The sequence below is a fragment of the Megalobrama amblycephala genome, linkage group LG5 (assembly GCF_018812025.1).
Source record: "Megalobrama amblycephala isolate DHTTF-2021 linkage group LG5, ASM1881202v1, whole genome shotgun sequence".
Lineage (NCBI taxonomy): Eukaryota > Metazoa > Chordata > Actinopteri > Cypriniformes > Xenocyprididae > Megalobrama > Megalobrama amblycephala.
In genome coordinates this window covers 23,129,319-23,148,421 of record NC_063048.1, presented here as the reverse complement: position 1 = coordinate 23,148,421, position 19,103 = coordinate 23,129,319, and the positions used below count along the sequence as shown (strand labels likewise).

General features: G+C 37.3%; 2 protein-coding genes across 5 annotated transcripts in view; one reads left to right on the top strand and one right to left on the bottom strand.

Annotated features, from left to right (window-relative positions):
• plb1 (phospholipase B1) overlaps positions 1–19,103 on the top strand; it is a 97,140-nt gene that overhangs the window by 46,215 nt on the left and 31,822 nt on the right. The gene's annotated exons all lie outside the window — the stretch shown is intronic.
• The window catches only part of kcnh1a (potassium voltage-gated channel, subfamily H (eag-related), member 1a), a 72,932-nt gene that overhangs the window by 46,070 nt on the left and 7,759 nt on the right, over positions 1–19,103 (bottom strand). For 2 of the 4 annotated variants that reach the window (XM_048191314.1, XM_048191316.1), the window contains 4 exons: positions 18,945–19,063; positions 17,470–17,862; positions 8,784–8,810; positions 6,391–6,820 (listed from right to left, as the gene is read on the bottom strand). In XM_048191314.1, the coding sequence (XP_048047271.1) occupies positions 6,391–6,820; positions 8,784–8,810; positions 17,470–17,862; positions 18,945–19,063 (969 nt within the window). The remainder of the gene's footprint in view (positions 1–6,390; positions 6,821–8,783; positions 8,811–17,469; positions 17,863–18,944; positions 19,064–19,103) is intronic. The other 2 variants (XM_048191315.1, XM_048191317.1) reach the window with 1 other exon arrangement.

Below are 19,103 nucleotides of genomic sequence, written 5' to 3'. Positions count from 1 at the left end.
CTGATAGCATCATTTAATCTGTTTGTTCAGAAGCACCAATTATCCTCATTAGGTACTGCACTCATTAATAAGAGTCTGTGTCTTTAATGGATTGCCTTGTGTCTTTAATGGATTGTTTAGGGTTGTTTATATGTATACTGTCTTTGTTGTCAACATTATTGAGGTTTCTGTGTTAAGTATTGAGGATCTATAGGGCTTTTCACACTAGCAACCATTATAAACCCCCGGAATCTTGCTTCACGTTTCACATTGCTCATAATTTACCCAGGGTCAACAATTAATCCTGGGTGTTCATACGCTGTTGTTTCATACTGTACATTCCTAAACCTTGGGTTAACGTCCTTATTTGCATATTTGTGGTGTCAGTGTTGCTGATTGGACAAATTGCTGCATTACTGACTATACTATCAAGTTTTTTTTATCTGAACTGACTTTTTGGACCAGTTGTCACACTTTCAGTCACTATTTGACATTTTCCCCCTGAAATGCTGAAACTACTGTTTATACTGTACAACACGTGGTGTTTCTGTGACTGTCCAAGGCACGTGAATATGAGTACATTCACAATGTACAAGTTTGGCACCACAATGTGGGGTTAACACCTCAAAAGTGGTGCTAACCCTGTTCTAGAGCAGGGTTTCGTAACACCAGGCGCTAACCCCGCTTCTAAATTACAAGCGTGAAACGTTTCTTTAACCGGGGTTAAAAGTGTGAAAAGTCCTCACGTGTGTCTGTTTGTTGTGTTTGTTCTTTGATTATGTCTGCGAATGAGCGAGGGATAACAGAAAGAGAGAAAGAAAGAGGGGAAGAGGAAAGGAAAGTGTATTTGATCAGATGAAACGGGTCCTTGTCAAAAGATTCCCTGTGGCTGTGACTCCATTACAGGAACATGTGACAGAATATTTAATATCTTGACATCTCTGCTTTCCAATTGAACTTGCATCATTGCCTACAAAGGGCCATGTGATGGCAGGGTGAGCGAGAGCTCTTTCCATTTTACGTTTGCAAACACTGTAAATCCGTATCACTGTCAGTTGAAAGGTTAGGATTCCGGGGGAATTTGGCCAAGTTAAATTGATTAAGCACCAAATCTACTGGAAAACAGGCTCACATTCACTTAGGCAATTAAGAATAGATCAGCCATTCAGGTACATTTTAGCTTCCTATTTCTGGCTGACACATTCTGTTCACTCTGATACTGATGGTGTAAGAGAATCGGGATCATCAAATATTCTGGCCAATTTTATCAGCTCATAACTCTCAAAGTCACTCTTCTGGCTGAAGTTTTTTGTACTTTGTTTGTGACTTTAGTTTTTTTCATTTCAGGATATAATTTTCATCCCTTAAAACATAACACCACAAATTAAACTCGTTAAATCTGCCTGTGATGACACACACGCTGTACCATTCTTAAAATAACATCATCAAACTTCAAGTGAAAAGCTTTAATTGTCAAATTCATGACAATACAGCTGCAGTACTTTGTGTAAATTAAATATATTGCTTCTACATTTAATAGTAAATTGTAACATTCATCATTCTGGCACGTTTGCATTTTTTATAATTCAGCAGCATGGACTGGATTTGCATCAGATGGCTTTGCATCAGAGAACAACTAGTCACTGTATTTGCAAAAGACAGGAACAGAATGTTTGAAATATATTCTCAAGATTGGTTTGAGGCTGTCTGTATAAACTAAATCAGATTTTCATTTCATTTGAGTTGTCTTTATAAAGTTTCATGGAGAACAGCTGTGTCAGTATTTGTCGGAATTTGGTTTATCGTCAGTGAGTCGCCTATTTCAAACTGACCTGCTCCTAAATGTTGCAAAAAAGCAAATTGAGGTTGGTTGTTTGGTTGTTTATGTTGTTAATTGGTCAGCTTTGAGAGAATACACTGATAGAAAGCTTGTGAAATTGATTGAGAATACAACAAAAAATTATTCATGTTGTAGTGCACATTTATAGTGTGCAAATTTGAGCACTTGAGTTGGTCAACTCTACAATAATGATAGCTCCATCAGATCACTGTGCAGTGAGAACATAGACTTATAGACTTTTGGTCATAATGTTTTAATTTACTTTTCACTTTTGACTTGGAAATTATCAAACGATCTGAAAAAGTCCTGATACTGTACATCACACAGACTATTTATCAAAACATTAAAACATCATGTTTGTGCATAACCTGATCAATATTCATAAGCCTTTGGCCTTTTGTGAGTCTGAGAACACGTGAGGAACATTAATGCCTGGTGCGCTTGCGCAAATGAAATTGAAAACAAAGAGAAGAAGTTAAGCAATCAATCAAACACAGCAAAACACTAATATTTCACAGTGTTGAGATGAATTTGCGTATGCGTGCCTCATGAATGCATATCTAATATGTATGAAGTCATTAGCTGACAAAAACTCCTGCAGGAGAAAGATGAAAGCTGCTTCATGGTTTTCACCGTCTCAAAGACCTCTGCACGTGTACATCCGCACATGCACAGGCGATCTTCAAAATGCTGCTATATGTGAAGAAAACAAGCCAGGCATACGTCTCTACCTGTTAGTCTCTCTCAGTCGGATTTACATTTTCAATCGGTCATTAAACTAGTGCCCCAAGCCAGCGGTTGCCATGGCAACAAACCAGGCATTCCAACACCTGCTGCCAGCACTGTTCCCCGAGCAACCCATGAAATCAGCATCTCCACTTCTGTTTTTGTTTCAAAAGAAGAGACTAATTTCTCTCACAACTTCTCTAGACTGCGAAATAAAGCCCTTGAGAATGATGCAAACGGTGCTCCAATCAAGTGTTTACACTCGCCACTGATTTAAACTGTCACTATAAACATGGTGAAACATCAGCAGGCTTCAGAAATCTGAAATGCACTTGTGAAACAAAAGCCTGTAATTTTACATCACCTTGAAGCTTTTGAGAACAGACTGCAATGTGATGCCAGATGAACATTTTCATTAACTGTTGTTAAATGAGCATAAAACATGATGTATAGGCTATTATGTAATGCAACGTGAGCTGCAAAAAGCACTTCAACTGATACTTAACAGTTCAAAAGAAATGCCTGCAAGCTTTATTCCTTTATATATTTACATTCAATATTTATTTTTTTATTTACTTTGTGTGCAATTATGTGATATGAATTAATTTTGCATTATTGTACAGAAATGTCCAGTGTCCAAACTAAGTCATTAACATTTTACAATAATTTTCCCAAAGTAGAAACTGAAAATTCTGACTGGTCTATGGGTGCACTGATACAGAAATTCTGGCCAGTACGAATAATTAAAATTACATACTTTTTTGCCTAAATAAATTAAAAAATAAAACACTGAAAACTGAAATCAATTATTTTAATTGCTAAAAGTCAACGTATAAAATTATGTACAGTATGAAAAATGGTATTATTTTTATTTTTAAATTAATTAATTTTTAGCTAAAGAAGACTAAGTCTAAGTAAAAAAAAAACTTTTTCTCAGATTTTTTTCTTTTCTTGTGACAAAACGGCCTTGTTTTGTTTCGTTTATTGGTGTTGACTACTTAAGTTTATACACACATTCTAGATCCCACCTCCTTCCAATTGGTTACTGAACCTAGTAATGTTCTGTATGATTGTTTGCTCAGAAAGCAGCGATGTATGTTTACTCTGATAATCTCTCCTGAGGGGGTTTCACCATATAAATAACAGCGTACTGGCAGCTGGTCATGTTTAATAGCACATATAATGGAACTGAGTCATTTATCTCTGAGTGGTGAATCACAGCTCAATGGCAGGATAATCTGAAAGAGCCCCACCGTAGATGACCCTTCAGGCGTAGTCTCTAGATTCAATGCTCCATTATTTCTGTTCTGTTGTTCTGTAACAAATCACTGTTCGCTAACAGAACCAAATGAAAGGTAGCTGTCTCAGGCAGCAAAAACAAATTAATCAAAAAAGATTCGAATTGGTAATGTAATAAACAAATCTGTTCACATTGGAAAATATCATTGCAACGTGATGCAAAGATTTTTGACCCTAAAATAACATACAGTAGCTAAAATATAAAACCAGAAATAGTGAAATCAGTATGATGCATTGTTTAATTGTCCCACAAAGCTACTGTAACCTGCAAGGCTTTTTGTTTCAATAAAAAGAAAATCTTGCAATAAAATGATCCTTAAAGATTTTTAAAGAAGATACACAAGCCATCAACACTTAATATATAAACCTCAATAACTGAACATCACAACATGACAAATAACTACCAGTGATGGCAAAAACAACAATGCCAGTGAAATAAAACCAGCCTAACAGTAAAACAATAACCAGTAAATAAATAGTAAATAGCCCCAAAGTTCAATATAAAGTGTTTGTCCAGCTGACTCTCCATTAGGCTTGTTGGGCGAACATCTAAGGGCATATAGTTGGTCTAACACATATTTGTATGTACTTTTCACACACTTTTTACATATTTCACAGTGACACAAAGAGTCATTCACATTTCCTAGTATTTTTTCAAGAAATATGGATGTCTGTGCATGGTAGCCAAATATTCCTAAATGGTCTAAACATAGAAAGGTAGATTTAAGTATGTCACTATAATTGTTAGCTTAAACCAGGGGTCTCAAATTGGCTGGGGGCCGTTGCTGCCTCATAGGAGGGCTATTTTAATATTCAAGCACAAGAAAGCGCAAAATTTCTGAAAATTTACTTTCCTTTGCATTATTTGTCATTTACTTCAAATTTAATTTCTAAAAGTTAGATCCGCTCTGATGGACAACAAAAAACTCCCTGAAACTTCCTAACTCTTAATTCCATCCAAATAGCGGACCTGTTTTTACTATTATTACTATTATTTCTATTTCTTATGCGTTCCATTTTTATTATTATGTATTTGGTTCTTCTTTATGTAAAGCACTTTGAATTACCATTGTGTATGAAATGTGCTATACAAATAAAATTGCCTTGCCTAAAATATTTTTGCCATACTTAAACAGCAGTGCCTCTATCATTGTTACATTCAATTTAAACAGTTAGTGCAAATATTTTCCCTTACTTTATTTTAGCTTAAATAGCATCAAAATCTTGCACTGAACAACACTGAACAAATGCAATCCCTGAATACATTTGTACACTATTATATGTCTTGCCAGACACCTGCAGCGCTTCTGCTCACACAGCTGAGCCACATTTGTCCAAGATGCCGTTTGACGCGCATCGGACGCTTTTCGGTGGTTTAAAATCGAGGCGCGAGTGCTTTTACTGTAATTTAGGCAAACACGCTCAGATGCGACGCAGTCGCGACGCGCATGTGGTGCGGCGCGCTCATTTTTCCAGGCGTGCCTATGCCGTGGCGAGATGAAAACATCTCAACTTTTCATGTGACAAGGACCAACCGATGAGCTTTGGCCTTTCCTTAACAACATCGAAAGCGCAGCCGAACAGCTGATCATAGCTGTACAGGACGGGTCTTTATTTCTCATCTCCATAAATATATATATTTTCTTTTGCTGAAACTTCGTTATCTTGGAGAGTGCAGTTCATGGTTGCATAGCAACGACAGACGCCACGGGAGCGCAAGCGCTTTGGAAAGGAGAAAGTGGCGCGGCCGCATATGTGACGCGATATCTGTGAACGGCGACTTTTTCTTTGCATGTGGAATATGGTATGAGACAAATAGAAAATAATGATAAAAATAATAATAATTTAGCGGGCCGGATTATGTTTTATTTTGAGATCAGTTGCGGGCCGGGTGGAGGGGGAAGGCGGGCCGTCAGTTTGAGACCACTGGCTTAAACAGTTAAACATCAAGGCTATACAGTAAGGGTTTTTCCTCTGGCCCTGTAAAGGTTTTTATTGTTCATTTTTTTTGTGAATTACAAATTAATTTATTATTTATATTCAAAAAAACTTTATCTGACTATCCCTGACAGCAACATGCTGTCGGCCCAGATCCGGCCCACATCTGGTCCCCGTGTAATCCACATGTACCAGATGTGGGCCAGATCTTGGCCACACTACGTTGCTGTCTGGGAAGTTAGCCAGTTACATAATTTTACCCACAGTAGCTGACAAGTTTAAAAAGTTGACAAGCAGAATTTCGACCCAAATGTCACTGAAAACTAAACCACATTTGCAAGGCATATACATGCATGTAAATTATCAAAAAAAATGTATGATATGACTCGGCCAGTGCGCCATCCTTATTGCTGAGCCCTGAACTTGATGGTTGAACTAGAAGTTGTAGATTTTAGTACCTTATTGCATGATATTGTTTTGAACTAAATCCAAAATACTTTCAATCACATCAATTACTTGTTCTCATGTCATACTATGAATAGACTTATATGAACACTGTATTTTTCACTCAGGTGTTTATGGGGAGTATATAAAGCTTTTCAACTCACATCCAATCATCATCATGGCCACGGCAAAGATCTTCTCCCCATCTGTGGTTGGAGCGATATTTCCAAAGCCAATACTGGTCAGGCTGGTCATGGTGAAGTACAGAGATGTGATGTAGACAGAATCTTTTGTAGGTCCACCTTCCCATCTTCCTGTCCCACTGGCGTTGAAGCGGTAGGGTGTCCCAATGGTCTCACCCAGCATATAAAGCCAACTGTCCGTTCGTACTGTGTTACGATCCTCGTCAATGACCTCATAGTCTCCAATGCTGTACCAGATGCAGGCCAGCCAATGGGCCGCCAACCCAAACACGCAAACCAGCAGAACCAAAACAGCAGCTCCATACTCAATGTAGTGATCTAGTTTACGAGCCACCCGGCCCAGACGCAACAGTCGAACCACCTTCAGTGAACTAAACAAACTACTGATACCCTGAAGGAGAGAAAGAGAGATAGAGAAAATTAAACGTACAGTATAATCGTTTAAATGTGTTTTGATGTGTTTTCACTCATCAATCCATCCATCCATCTATCAAATTATAAACATTGTGAGCCAAAGCAATTCTACAGACACTTTTTCTTTTCTTGAGTCTAAATAAAGTTCATTGCCTTTCTTAGCACAAATTCTCTGTATTTATAAATATGTACGGGCGTCTGCCAAGCCAGCCTTCTGAAATCAACAATAGAGAAAGCTGAAACAGCACCTGAGAAGACAGAACAAAGAGCTCCTCAGATCTGAAAATGCAAGCTGGAATGTTTTCAAAAATAACCAAAGTGTACAATTTTTTTTTTTTAAAGTAATTTCTGTGTTGTCAAAGCGTGTTTTTTTTCCCTCTTATTCCTATTTTTTTACTACTTACTGCAATCATTATTCTGAGGAACAGAACAGAATATGAACCACTAGTTGTAGTGATTACTACATTTTAATATTTGGGTGAACTATTCCTTTATACATTATATATTCCTTAACTGGGTGAACTATGAACGTGTGTTCATGAATAAAACAGCTTTCTTGAGAGCACTGCACGTCAATCAAATGAACTACTATATACACAAAGACATCACATACACACTATAGCTGAACACTAGAGACTTGCTGTGGGGGAATGGCCACAACTATTAAATATGCATAATGTCTGTCTTAAATATTCAATCTAAAATCACCCTGTAACCCTGGACTTTGTATATGTGTGTATTTTATCAAAGACTCTTTTAGATCAGGAATAAAATATTTTTATCCAGGGATTTAGTTTATTAGATATTACAAATACAAATTACATCATTTATAAAGATTTCATCAGTTCTCTTCGAAAAGACACTGAAAAAGAAATGAGGCACTTTCTTTTTTTTAGCCAATTTGCTGCGCTCAAAGAATAAAAGTGACATTTTGGATAGAATTTGGACTGCTGCTTTGTGATACTACAGTAATTCAGGACAGTGTGTGTGAATTCTTTATTAAAGTGATAGTTCACCCAAAAATGAAAATTCTGTCATTATTTATTTACACTCATGTCATTCCAAAACTGTATGCTGTAATTTTCTTAGAAGATTTTGTATCTTTTTGTATCATCACAGTGAACCTGTATGTTAAGCTCAGAGAATTTACCAAAAAATCACCATAAAAAGGCATTTTGTGCATATAATAGCTTTGCTTTAATTACAGAACACAGAAAACATTTTATTCACGGATAATATTTCCTTCAATGAATCTTTAACTCGAGAATCACTGCAAACTAATCACTGAATCATTTAGCTGAACTCAAGAAACAGATCAGTGAACAAATGATTCTTTTGAGCCAAGATGTTTTGGACAATTCAGAATGATTCATTCATGAGTTCAATGATCCAGCTTAAATAACTACTTATAATTTGGTGTGTTCTTCACACCAGTTTTTTATATGACTTTCGATGACTCAGAATACAGTGCATAAGAAGCATGGACTATACTTTATAATGCTTTTTTTTTTTTTTGGCTTTTTGGGGCTTAACAGATGAAGTATTGTGTGAAAAAGAGTGGTACAAATATGTTTATAAAATGTATAAAAATTCTCCATTTGTGTTCCAACGCAAATTATAACAGCAAATGGGTTTTGAACAATAAATAATATCATTATTTTTATCTATGGGTGAATTATTCCTTTAAATACCCTTACATACCGATCAACAGTTACAATCACTGACACATGCACAGACAATACAGTTTAATACACATCAAACAAATGTTTGAATGACAAAAAATCATATGACAAATAAGATTCTCTTGACTGGTTTGATTAGAAACATAAAATAATAATAGAGTAACTTCTGATACTGTTTTTGGTTTACATCAATGTCTGATTGATGCCCTGAGGCACAGCATATCAATCAAATGCCGAGTTTTGAGATGAAAGGCCTACTTGAGTGACAGCTCGATGATTCCAGTTCTTCATTCGCCCACAACAAACACAGGCAGTGCAAGGGACATGCAAAAAGAAAGAGGGATGAGGAGGGAATAAAAACAATAACAAAAGAGAATGACAATGGTCAACAAAAGAATACAAGAACAGTCATTGCAAACAAAAGCATGGCGCTTTGAATCAAGAGTGAAAAAGCTGAGCTTTGACTGTTAGCAAGATCACAGGAATCGCAGACATTAATAATCAAGCTTCCGCTGCTAAGGCAATGTGAAACAATGATAGATGTCTCTGTGAAATCAGATGAGGGTTATGCAACATAAGATAATTATGCAAACAAAAGTTTTGAAATGAAACACCTGAGGAGGATTTAGATTATGAAAAACCACACAATTCTCCCTGTAGGCCATAACATTATGCACCTGTACCAGATGATGGAACAGAGAGATGTGTGTGCATGTATGCTTGGTCCTTGTGTTTGCCCTTGGAGGAAAAGAAATATTGGTTGCATTCCAATTTGCATTCTTTTATTCACTTGAAATATGTACTTTATGTCAATATGCCATAGAGTGTGTTAGTTTGTGGTAATGTTAACTAAAAAACATGGGTGCACACATCTCATCCAAGCAATTTCAGCATATGATGAAGCACTAATGCTGCCTTTAGGTTATGTCGGAATAATAATGTATTTATGAGATGAACGCTCATAAATGGCACCACAATGTCATAATTACCAATAAGAAGCTGTGGATTTTCTTCAAGCGTCGACTTTCCAAGTTTGGGGGCATGTTAATTAAAGAATTATGGTGGAAAGCTCATTGACATTGTTCATAATAATGAAGAATAGTGATAAAGCTTGGAAGACAATGCGGCTTATTGAGGCATTTTAGGAGGTGACAGCCAGGCTTGTGTGACAAAACTAAATATCCAGTCATTCCCTGTAGCAGCACAAGAACACTAAAAAACACTCATTACTGTTGCATTTCATCTGTACTCGGAAGTTGGAAATTCTGAGTTCCCAGTTGAAACTTTTAACTGGAATGCACCCTCAAGTCGGAGTTCCAACTCGGAGGAACAAAACACAATAGAATCCAAAATGGCTGCTCAGCACGTCAACAGCAGTGAAACAGTAGTAATATATTGTTTATTAGCACTTCTGTTTGTCTGTGTCTCATTAAACTAGGCATTATCTGTTCTAAATAACGTTTGTATTCCAAAAGAGTAAGAACAAAGATTTGCCTGGACACATCCATCATGGTTTTCCAGACTTTTGTCTTGGAACGTGGTCAACTCGGATGTGACGTCATTCTCAACACCGACATCTGACTTCCATAGCAAATAGAACACAGCATAACATTCAAAAGTTTAGGGTCAGAATTTTTTTTTTTTAAGAAATTATTTATTTTATTCAGTTCATTATATCAGTGGCGTAACTTTGTTTTAAAAAATTTGTGAGACAGGAATGTGTGTGCTGGTGGTGAGGGGTGGTATTGTAATATTATTATTACAATAATAAATGCACAAAATTTATTGACATAGACCTCATGTTTAATATGATAGTTTCGTCCTTGCATCTACTATAATACAATATATTGTTAGTCTCGAGAGTATTTACATTAGACAATAAATATGTGAAGAGTTTGGTTCCAAAACGCAATAACTCTTTTTAATTTTGATTAATTTGAGTAAAAAGGTGTTTTCTTTACCAAGAAAGTGGCACGATTTTCTGTTTCAAACTTTCACATAGCATCTTTTGGTTATAAAAACAAAAAAAAATTCAAATCTACATTTTGATTTTAAAAACTTTATTATAAAAATGTATTATTTTTTCCCCAAAATGCAATAAATCCATGACACTTTTTTTTTTCAAAATGAAATTAATCCATCAATATAAAAGTTATTTTTCAAATTGAAAATACACAAAGTAAGTTGATTCACATATATGACAGAGTCTAAACTTTGCAAATATTTATCTTATATACAGGCATTTTACTAAAAATACATTCAGCCGTCGCTCCCAAAATGAATTCAACGGGTCATCTTGTTAATGTTATAAATTATTTGTCATTACCGATTAAAAAGTATCTTGCGCCACCACACAGTTAAATAAACACATTTGCCAAGTACATTGGTATTAAAAATGGCTTTTTAAAAATGCAATGTTTACAGTGGGTGGAATGGTGCGCTGTGATTGGTTGAGCGGATATATTGCATTCTGCAGAAAAAAGAGACTGGCGTTTGTCACGTTTTGGAAAGAAAGGGAGAAAACATGACAGAATAACACGACGGATATCGCATTTTGCGCAAAATTAATAAATGACTTTTCAATACCGACCAGATACAATACTGATTTTGGCGGAAACTCATTTTTTTTTTAAATGCCGTTTATCGCGTTTTGGAACCAAACTCTTCATGTGAATTCGCTCTTGGTATTAGATTGTCCTGATGGACTAGGGGTAGAATTTTTGTCCAGCATGCCAGAGGTTCTGGGTTCTAATCCGCCCTCGTGTAATTTATTGTATTTTTTCTCATTAAAACCAAAGATGTTCATCAGTGATTGTATATCAAGAGCAGGGACACATTTATGTGCATTTTGTTTTGTGATTTCACCGGAACGAATAGAGTCTCCGGCTGCAACAGCGTTAAGTGATAAATTGAAACGCTCATCCATGTGAAGACTGAGCAGTGTGCACGAGTGCCAAGAGAACACTGTTGCGCCACTGATAACAGCGACAATGAACACTCAAAAACAACACATCCCAGCGCCAGATCGCCTATTATTTAACACAAACGAACAAATTGCTAATCAACTAGAGAATGTTTCTTTTGTATTAGTATACATCCGTGCCACAAGAAGTTTCAAAAAGTGGTGAGGACAATATCGACCCTGGCAAAAAGTGGTGGGGACATGTCCCACCAGTCCCACCCACAAATTACGCCTATGCATTATATTGATCTGCGGTGAAAGTTATATTGTACCAAAAAATTCTGTTTAATAAATTCTGTTCTTTTGAGCTTTCAGTTTTTCTTATCTTTGTCAAGTAATGAAAACTATTAAAAAAGTGCAACTAAAAAAAAATTGTCCACGGTGCCTATTTTATCCTAATCATGTCATAATTACAATTTCTGAACTCCTAAGTAGGAACTTCAGGAGGACTTGCATTACCCTAGCCTTGCACTGTAATATGGATAGTACAAATTTAAATCTAGCCATTTCTTCTCTTTGAACAGTCTTTGCAAACAGCTTTCCACTAAAGAAAATATATTCAAAAGCTGTATTGGTCATTTCTTCTAATGCTTTCTAAATGTAAATTAACTAAAGTGTCTGTTATGGTTCACCTCAGTGTGAACTTCAGTTTACCAGCTGTTTCCTCCACTGTTTCAATACAAATCAGTCAGAAAGCAAATATCAGACAGCGTGCATTATTTTCCATCAGAAAGTCGTCACCTTGGGATCTAATTCGCATTGTGTTGCATAACTCTCTAAGGATGCCGTTATTTATGGTTGTGCTCTGTTCTTTGGGATGGATCTGCTGAGCTCAAAGCCCGGCAGCATGCGTAGACAGATCTGATGAGCTTGATGTAGCTGATCACGGTAAACTGGTGCTGACAGCCCCTCTGAAAAGCCATATGCCCAGGGGCAAGATGAAAGCTCGGATACTGCGTATGTGTGTGTGTGCGAAACACAGTGGAAGTGGGAGGGAAGAGCGTCTGAGTGGGTGAATGTGCTGCTATCATATTCATTTGTAACTTGAGTTAGATTATGTGTGTAAGTGTGAGTTTTGTGTGTGTGTTCCTAGAGAATCACAGCAAATACAAATGTATTTTATATTTTTTAAATGGAAGTTTTGATCATTCACCCAAAAAATGAACCCTCATGTCATTCCAAACCTGAAATAATTTCTTTTCAATCTATTTTAACTGTTTTATGTGTGGTCCAAAGCAACACTGAACCCCACTGACTTACACTGTTTTTTTTTGTTTGTTTTTTTTTTTTTTTCAAAATATGTTCTTTGTTCCAGAGTTGTTCGAACATATACAAGTTTGGAGCAAACTAAAGTCTAATTGAGTAGTGACGGATCTTCTGTATTGTGCCGTACATGTAACAGATGTTGGGCGGGGACTTAGTTCTAAGCATTGATTTTTTTTATTTGATTTTGAGATATGGACGTTGCTCTCAAAAGTGGGGGCAGATGAACGTGAGCTTGCAGGAATGGGTTTAAGTGGACTAAATGATTTAAGAGGTCTGGTATGCATCGCCAGAGAGAAGTCTGTCATTTTCACCAGAAGGTCCAGTTATGATATTTTGATTAAACATGGAAAAAAAAGAAAGAAAGAAAGAAAAGAAACATGCAATTGCTCACAATTAGATCTATAACATGCATTTAGAAAATAGATGGTGAGTTTTCATTTCATGCCGACTTGAGTAAAAGATTACACAATTTAAATTTTTGGGTGAACTATCCCTTTAAGTAGAAATAAATAATTGTTGAATGCTGTGGAATGCAGGTGTGTGGTGTGACGGCAGTTAACATCAGGCAGAGAGATTGCGCTCATCCTATCTGCAGTACTGGAAATTGATTGTGAGTTCAATTAAATGCAGACAGGCAGCTCTAAATCATTATACGGCCAGAGATTGATCCAGAGCAAAAGCTTCATCCCAGTACACAGACTCACAGCGAATCATGCACCATCGATTCAGTCCTCAACTTTACCATACTATTACCCATATTCAGCAAGCGAGAGAGAGAGACAGAATTAAAGTGAAAGAGGCACACCAATAAAGATCTACCTTCTACTCAAAAGCACTCAAATGTTTGTAAAAAAAATTCAAACTGTAAATATGATAGCAGGGAAAAGAAATCTTAGTGCGAGATCAATGAAAGGGTTTGTGTGCTCCGCTCTCACGCGTCCCAATCAATATTAATTAGCACCAAAGATTTGCTCCATTACAAGCTCAAATACTATCCCTCACACAAAGTACTCAGACAAGTGATTAGTTTAATGTTGCAGGGCTGTTATACCGCCAGTTGTCAAGATATACACAAGTTTTACAGCTATTTTGAGGTAAATATAGAAAAAAGCCTGTTGCGAGTCTCATTTTAAAAGAGTACTTTAGGATAATGGATATAGTTTTGTTCATTTGTTTCCGTCATTCCCTTCTGGTGCATTTCAAATAAAATCTAAAGAAACAAGCGGACTTATTAGCAACTTATTAAGATCTCCCCTAGATTACTGTAATAAGAGACAGCAAGATAGCCCAATGCTTTTCTTCAGTTTTTCCTGTCTTAGGGGCATTATTCATGCCTATTACCGGGCCCACACGAGACAATGTTCTCCACTTCCCCTGTCCCTTGCGTGTTTGTTTATTGTTAAATATTATAATATATCTGATCATTCATTCATACAGCAGTGTTGCCAAGTCCGCAGTTTTCCTGCGGAATTGGGCTACTTTTACACTGTTGCCGTGGGTTGTTTTTCATGTCCGTGGGTTGAAGCGACCCCAAATAACACGATATTTAGCCCCTGGAATGCTAATTTTAATAGGGGAACCCTGCCAAAAACACGGATTTTACCCCCCCGGAACGCGATTTTTACCATGGGACCCCCCTGAAACACGAATGGGCTAGTTTTGAGTAGCAATTGGGCGGGTTTTGTTGTGAAAACCTGGCAACCCTGCCATATAGTGTGTAGTACAAAAAGACTATAGAATTACACAAGACGTGTCACTCGCATAGACAGTAAAAGAAATGGACACAGCGACCCCATTGGAACTCAATTGAGACAAGTGAAGCCCATTTTTAGCGATTTTTAGCACTTCCGTTTCTGACGCGCAGACTCAAACTAAGCTTGATGACGTCCGCAACCTGTCTGACAGATGTAAATCTTCTAGTAGCTGTGCGTGAAAACTGCCATCGTTAATCTTGCAGAGACGGCGAGCTTGAGCGGGGAGTTCTTTGGCGTGAGTAAGCAGGAGTAAGTATTCTTATTAATTATTTTGTATAGTATTTTAAAATGTAACGCCAGTACGCCATCTCTCTTGACATCTCCCCGATTGCCTGCGAGCTTCTCCTCCTGTCTGTACGGTAATTTCTCTACTGTGCGACAGAGAGTCGAGTGGTTATGACGCAATCGTTAGCCTATTTTTACAAAAACTGTATCTACGGGGCCATAATGTAACATAGAAGGTAATGGAGCCCTTTATACATTGTCGTGTATCTTTAGAAATAAATAATGGACAAATGGAGTCTTTAAACGCCTCAGATGTAAAGTTATTCACTGTCAAAGTGACGCCAAAATGAATGGGAGTCAATGGGGATGCTAACGCAAGTGAAGTTCTGCTACAAGATGGCGGCACCCGGCCGACTTCAACTTCCGGTCGACTTCCTTGGGCACTGGTCACTCGTATTGTTTTGAATGGGAGAAAGTGAAACGCGCAATATGGCGGAATAAGTCCCGCCTTCTAAATAAGAGCTAATTTCCGACTGGTAAAGTCATCGCGTCACTTCAGCGGCCGTTAGAATCACCAGTTTCTATAGAAACAGCCAGAGGCGCGCCTCAGAAATGAGGCACAGGAGACGCGCATTTACGTCCAATTTACGTCTTGATCCAGCCAAAAAAATACAGTTTTTTTCATTATTCGAGCGTTTGGAAAAAAAATTATGAGACAGTTGTTGTTAGATTTGATTTGTGATTACAAATATAAAATTTAATCGAAAGCTTGGCAAACAGCTTTGGAGAATTTGATGTTTCCCCAAAGAGCTGTATGATGCCCAGGATGCCTGAGAGGCGTTTCAAAGATGGCCGCCGAGTGAAATAACTTGTCTTAAAGGGACTTTGGTAGTACTCACGTCCCCATTTGATCACATTTAAATACATTCAGCTAAATTTCAGCTAAGTTTCCCCCAAATCAGCACAGACAATCTTCACATAAAGGCCACAGATATTAGAAAAGATCTTAAATGACATCAAAGACATTTTATTAAAGAAATAAAAAGAATTCCTATGAAACTGGGTAACACAGATTGAATGTGCTGTAAGTAATTTCTTGTATGTACTTCCAGACTTATTTGTATCTCTAGTAAATATCAATAATGCATCGTCTGGGCTGTTGTCTTGGGCAGTGTGTGTGGACCAAGGCACTGATCTGAGATCAGGCTTGCTGCAGCTAGACTAGTTCAAATCAGAGCAGATGCTACACAGAGTCTGAAGATGTCTTACAACAAACAGTTGCCATGAATTTAAAGGTGATGTTCATATTTTTTTCCTCCATTATAAAATATCATCCCAACTTAATATGCAGAGTAGCTATTTGTAGGCAGATTTGCCTGAAAAAGCATCAACACTGGCGCTATCAATGAATTGCTGTTTGTTTGTGTTTGAGCGTCCTGACCAGCCCAACACACCAATAGTGTGTCTGCAGGAATGAGTCCTAAAACCCAGAAATGAGTTCGCATTTTTGCACTTCTGGTTCCACTGTCCTGGAGTCATTGGGTTTTGTGAAGTGGCTTTTGGTTAAAAGCCTGAAATAAAGTCTGGTTAATACAAGCTAAGGATATTTTTGTTACAATCACACCTGTCCCGGACTCCGTTTCCCAGAATCCTCCCTGTTCATCACCTGTTTGCACTTCCCTCGTCAGCTTTCCCGCCATCCCTGGATTCCCTGCACCTGTGTATTGTCATTAGCACTCCCTTTAAGCTGGACTCACTCCTAGCACTCCCTGTCCGTTCTATTGTTTACTTTATGTTGTGTAGTAGCCTGTTTTGGTGATTAAACCCATTTTTACTCTGAAGTCCGTGTCTGTGTTCTTATCTCATCAACAACCATAACAATTTGCACATTTTAATCAAATTAACATACATTAAAAATGATTTTTTAAGCTTTTATATGCATTAAAAAAAGAAGTTGTTAACAAGTGGCTAAATGAGACTACAGAGGAAAACTCATTCAACTTGTAGATTTTAAATAAATATTGAAGAGTTCTCAGGCACTTAGTGATGGTAACATTTAACTCATGCGACCGCGTTGTAATTCTTTAGCTTTCGCTTTTTACCTCTGGCTATTGCATTTAGGTTTCATAAATGATAAATGTTTTGTTCATTTATGAAGATTACCATCATGAACAAAATGATCATAAACTTTTGTTGGTCACAGAGCCTATTTTCTGCAACATCCATTTTCCTTTTTGTTCAGGGAACCAGGGTGATGCTAACTTCCAGGTTGGCCTACAAAAAAAATATGTCACCCTTGAAGTACTCTATAATCATTAGTTCTGTTTGTCTGACCAATGGCAGAAAGGGGGCAAAACCTGTTTGCAGACAGTTATTATTTTTAAAATTGCACTGTGATGCTGGGACACTAAGTGGCGCTAACAGAGCAAAATTGATGCATTTAACTATTTTTTTAATATCCAAAAAATATTCTTTCTGTTTACTTGCGAATTCCTTGACCTGACATATTTTACATAGAGTTTCTTCCTCTAAAATTATGTTGCTTTATTTAAACATTTCCTATATGTATATATACATATCTTCTTGCTTTAAACATTGTGAGAAACAAGTACTTAAGCATACTGGAAAACCAGAGCAAAAACAATGCCATAACTCATCACACAGACATCGATCCAATCACTGATTAATCCTTTTCCATGTTTGTGTGTGTATATGTAAATAAATTTGTAGTACTGACCTCATCCACGTTCTCAAAGGCATTGATGACATCATAAGGCAGGCAGGACAACAAGTCAATCACAAACCAGGTTTTCAAGTAATTCATGCGAATCAGTTTTGGGTCTGATATCACTTCCCCGGCTGGGCCCACAAACGTTGTGTGGAAATTTAGTACAATATCCACCAGAAAGATCACATCCACAATGCTATCCACAACTAGCCAGGTGACGTTGTTCTGCTTGGTTTTGAACGAGACATTGTAGGGGACCATGATGGCAGTGTAGAAGGTGAGAATGAGGATGACCCAGTCCCAGGTGGTCTTAAAGGCACAGTAGTGCAGGATGATGTGAGGGGGGGTCTTGGGCGTCTCTTGTTTGTACTGTGGGAGGATATCTGAGCCCAGCTGGAGAACCTGCATGAGAGAGAGAGAGGCAGTGGATGGTCATTTATCTGAGCGAAGAGGAAGCGGAATGACTCGTCTCGGCTGTAATGCCCCGTACAGAGCACTCACCTCTAAGAAAAATCACATCCTGTAAATCATCTCATCTCATCTGTTTAACAGAAGCCTTGTCACTGACTAAAATGGATTTTTAATGGACATTTTGTATAAACCTTGCTAGAATAATTGTATTTTAACATATAAATGGAAACATACATTGTAAATGTACAGTTACCTTAAGGATTTATTTTTACTTCTCTAACCCTAAAAATGACTTTCATTCAAATTAAACAATCAATTACATTTCTGCTATAATTTATTAGTACATTGCTCTCTGGAATACTTGATTCTGATTGGTCAATCATGGCATTCAGCTGTGAAATATTCCTGAATAATGACTGTTGTCAAAGGCAACACTATATTATTGACCAGTAACAGGAAACCAATATTATGTTACATAGCTCATTTTCAGTCTCTACAGTTAACATAATAAAATAATTTGCTTAAAATCAAATCAATATTTTTCATTCATATCCATTCATATTTCATTCATTCATTCAAGTTGCCAATACACTAGACTGTTCTCCTTTTACTTGTTTACTGAAAGTATTTGGCTGTAACATTTTAAATTGCTCATTATATTGTTTATTTATTGTCTACTGTCACTATGGATTGCATAACAAAAACAGAACTAATCTGGCATCTCCATTGCATGACAGCTTTTATCTGACACTGGTATAATTAGCTAAGCCTGGAATAGAATTAGATCTAGAATTTAAACGTCTGGGTTTTTCATCACATTTGGTGGCATTTTGGCCGCAAGGTACTGTTAATTCCTGACCCTGGTTTGTAAACTATTCAAAAACACCCCACATGTCTTATTAATCTCCCTGCAGGAGGAGTATGTGTACTGGAAACACACACTGTGAGAGGATAGCCGTTCTAGTGTTAGTTTGATCTTTGACACGGATGAATGCAAACACATGCTGACACACACCAGAATCACTCACAGGCGTAAAACGAAATGTATCGGTCTGGTGTGCACACAGATGTACCTCTGCAAGGCGCGAGTGCTTATGTACATTCTCTCCTTTATGTACGGTGGGCTGCAGTTGCTGCAGGACCCCCCTACTGCTGGTCAGAGCCCTGGTCAGACGAGCAAACTTCCCCCAGCCTGAACACAGATATTACACACAGTTAACATTCACTCGCAA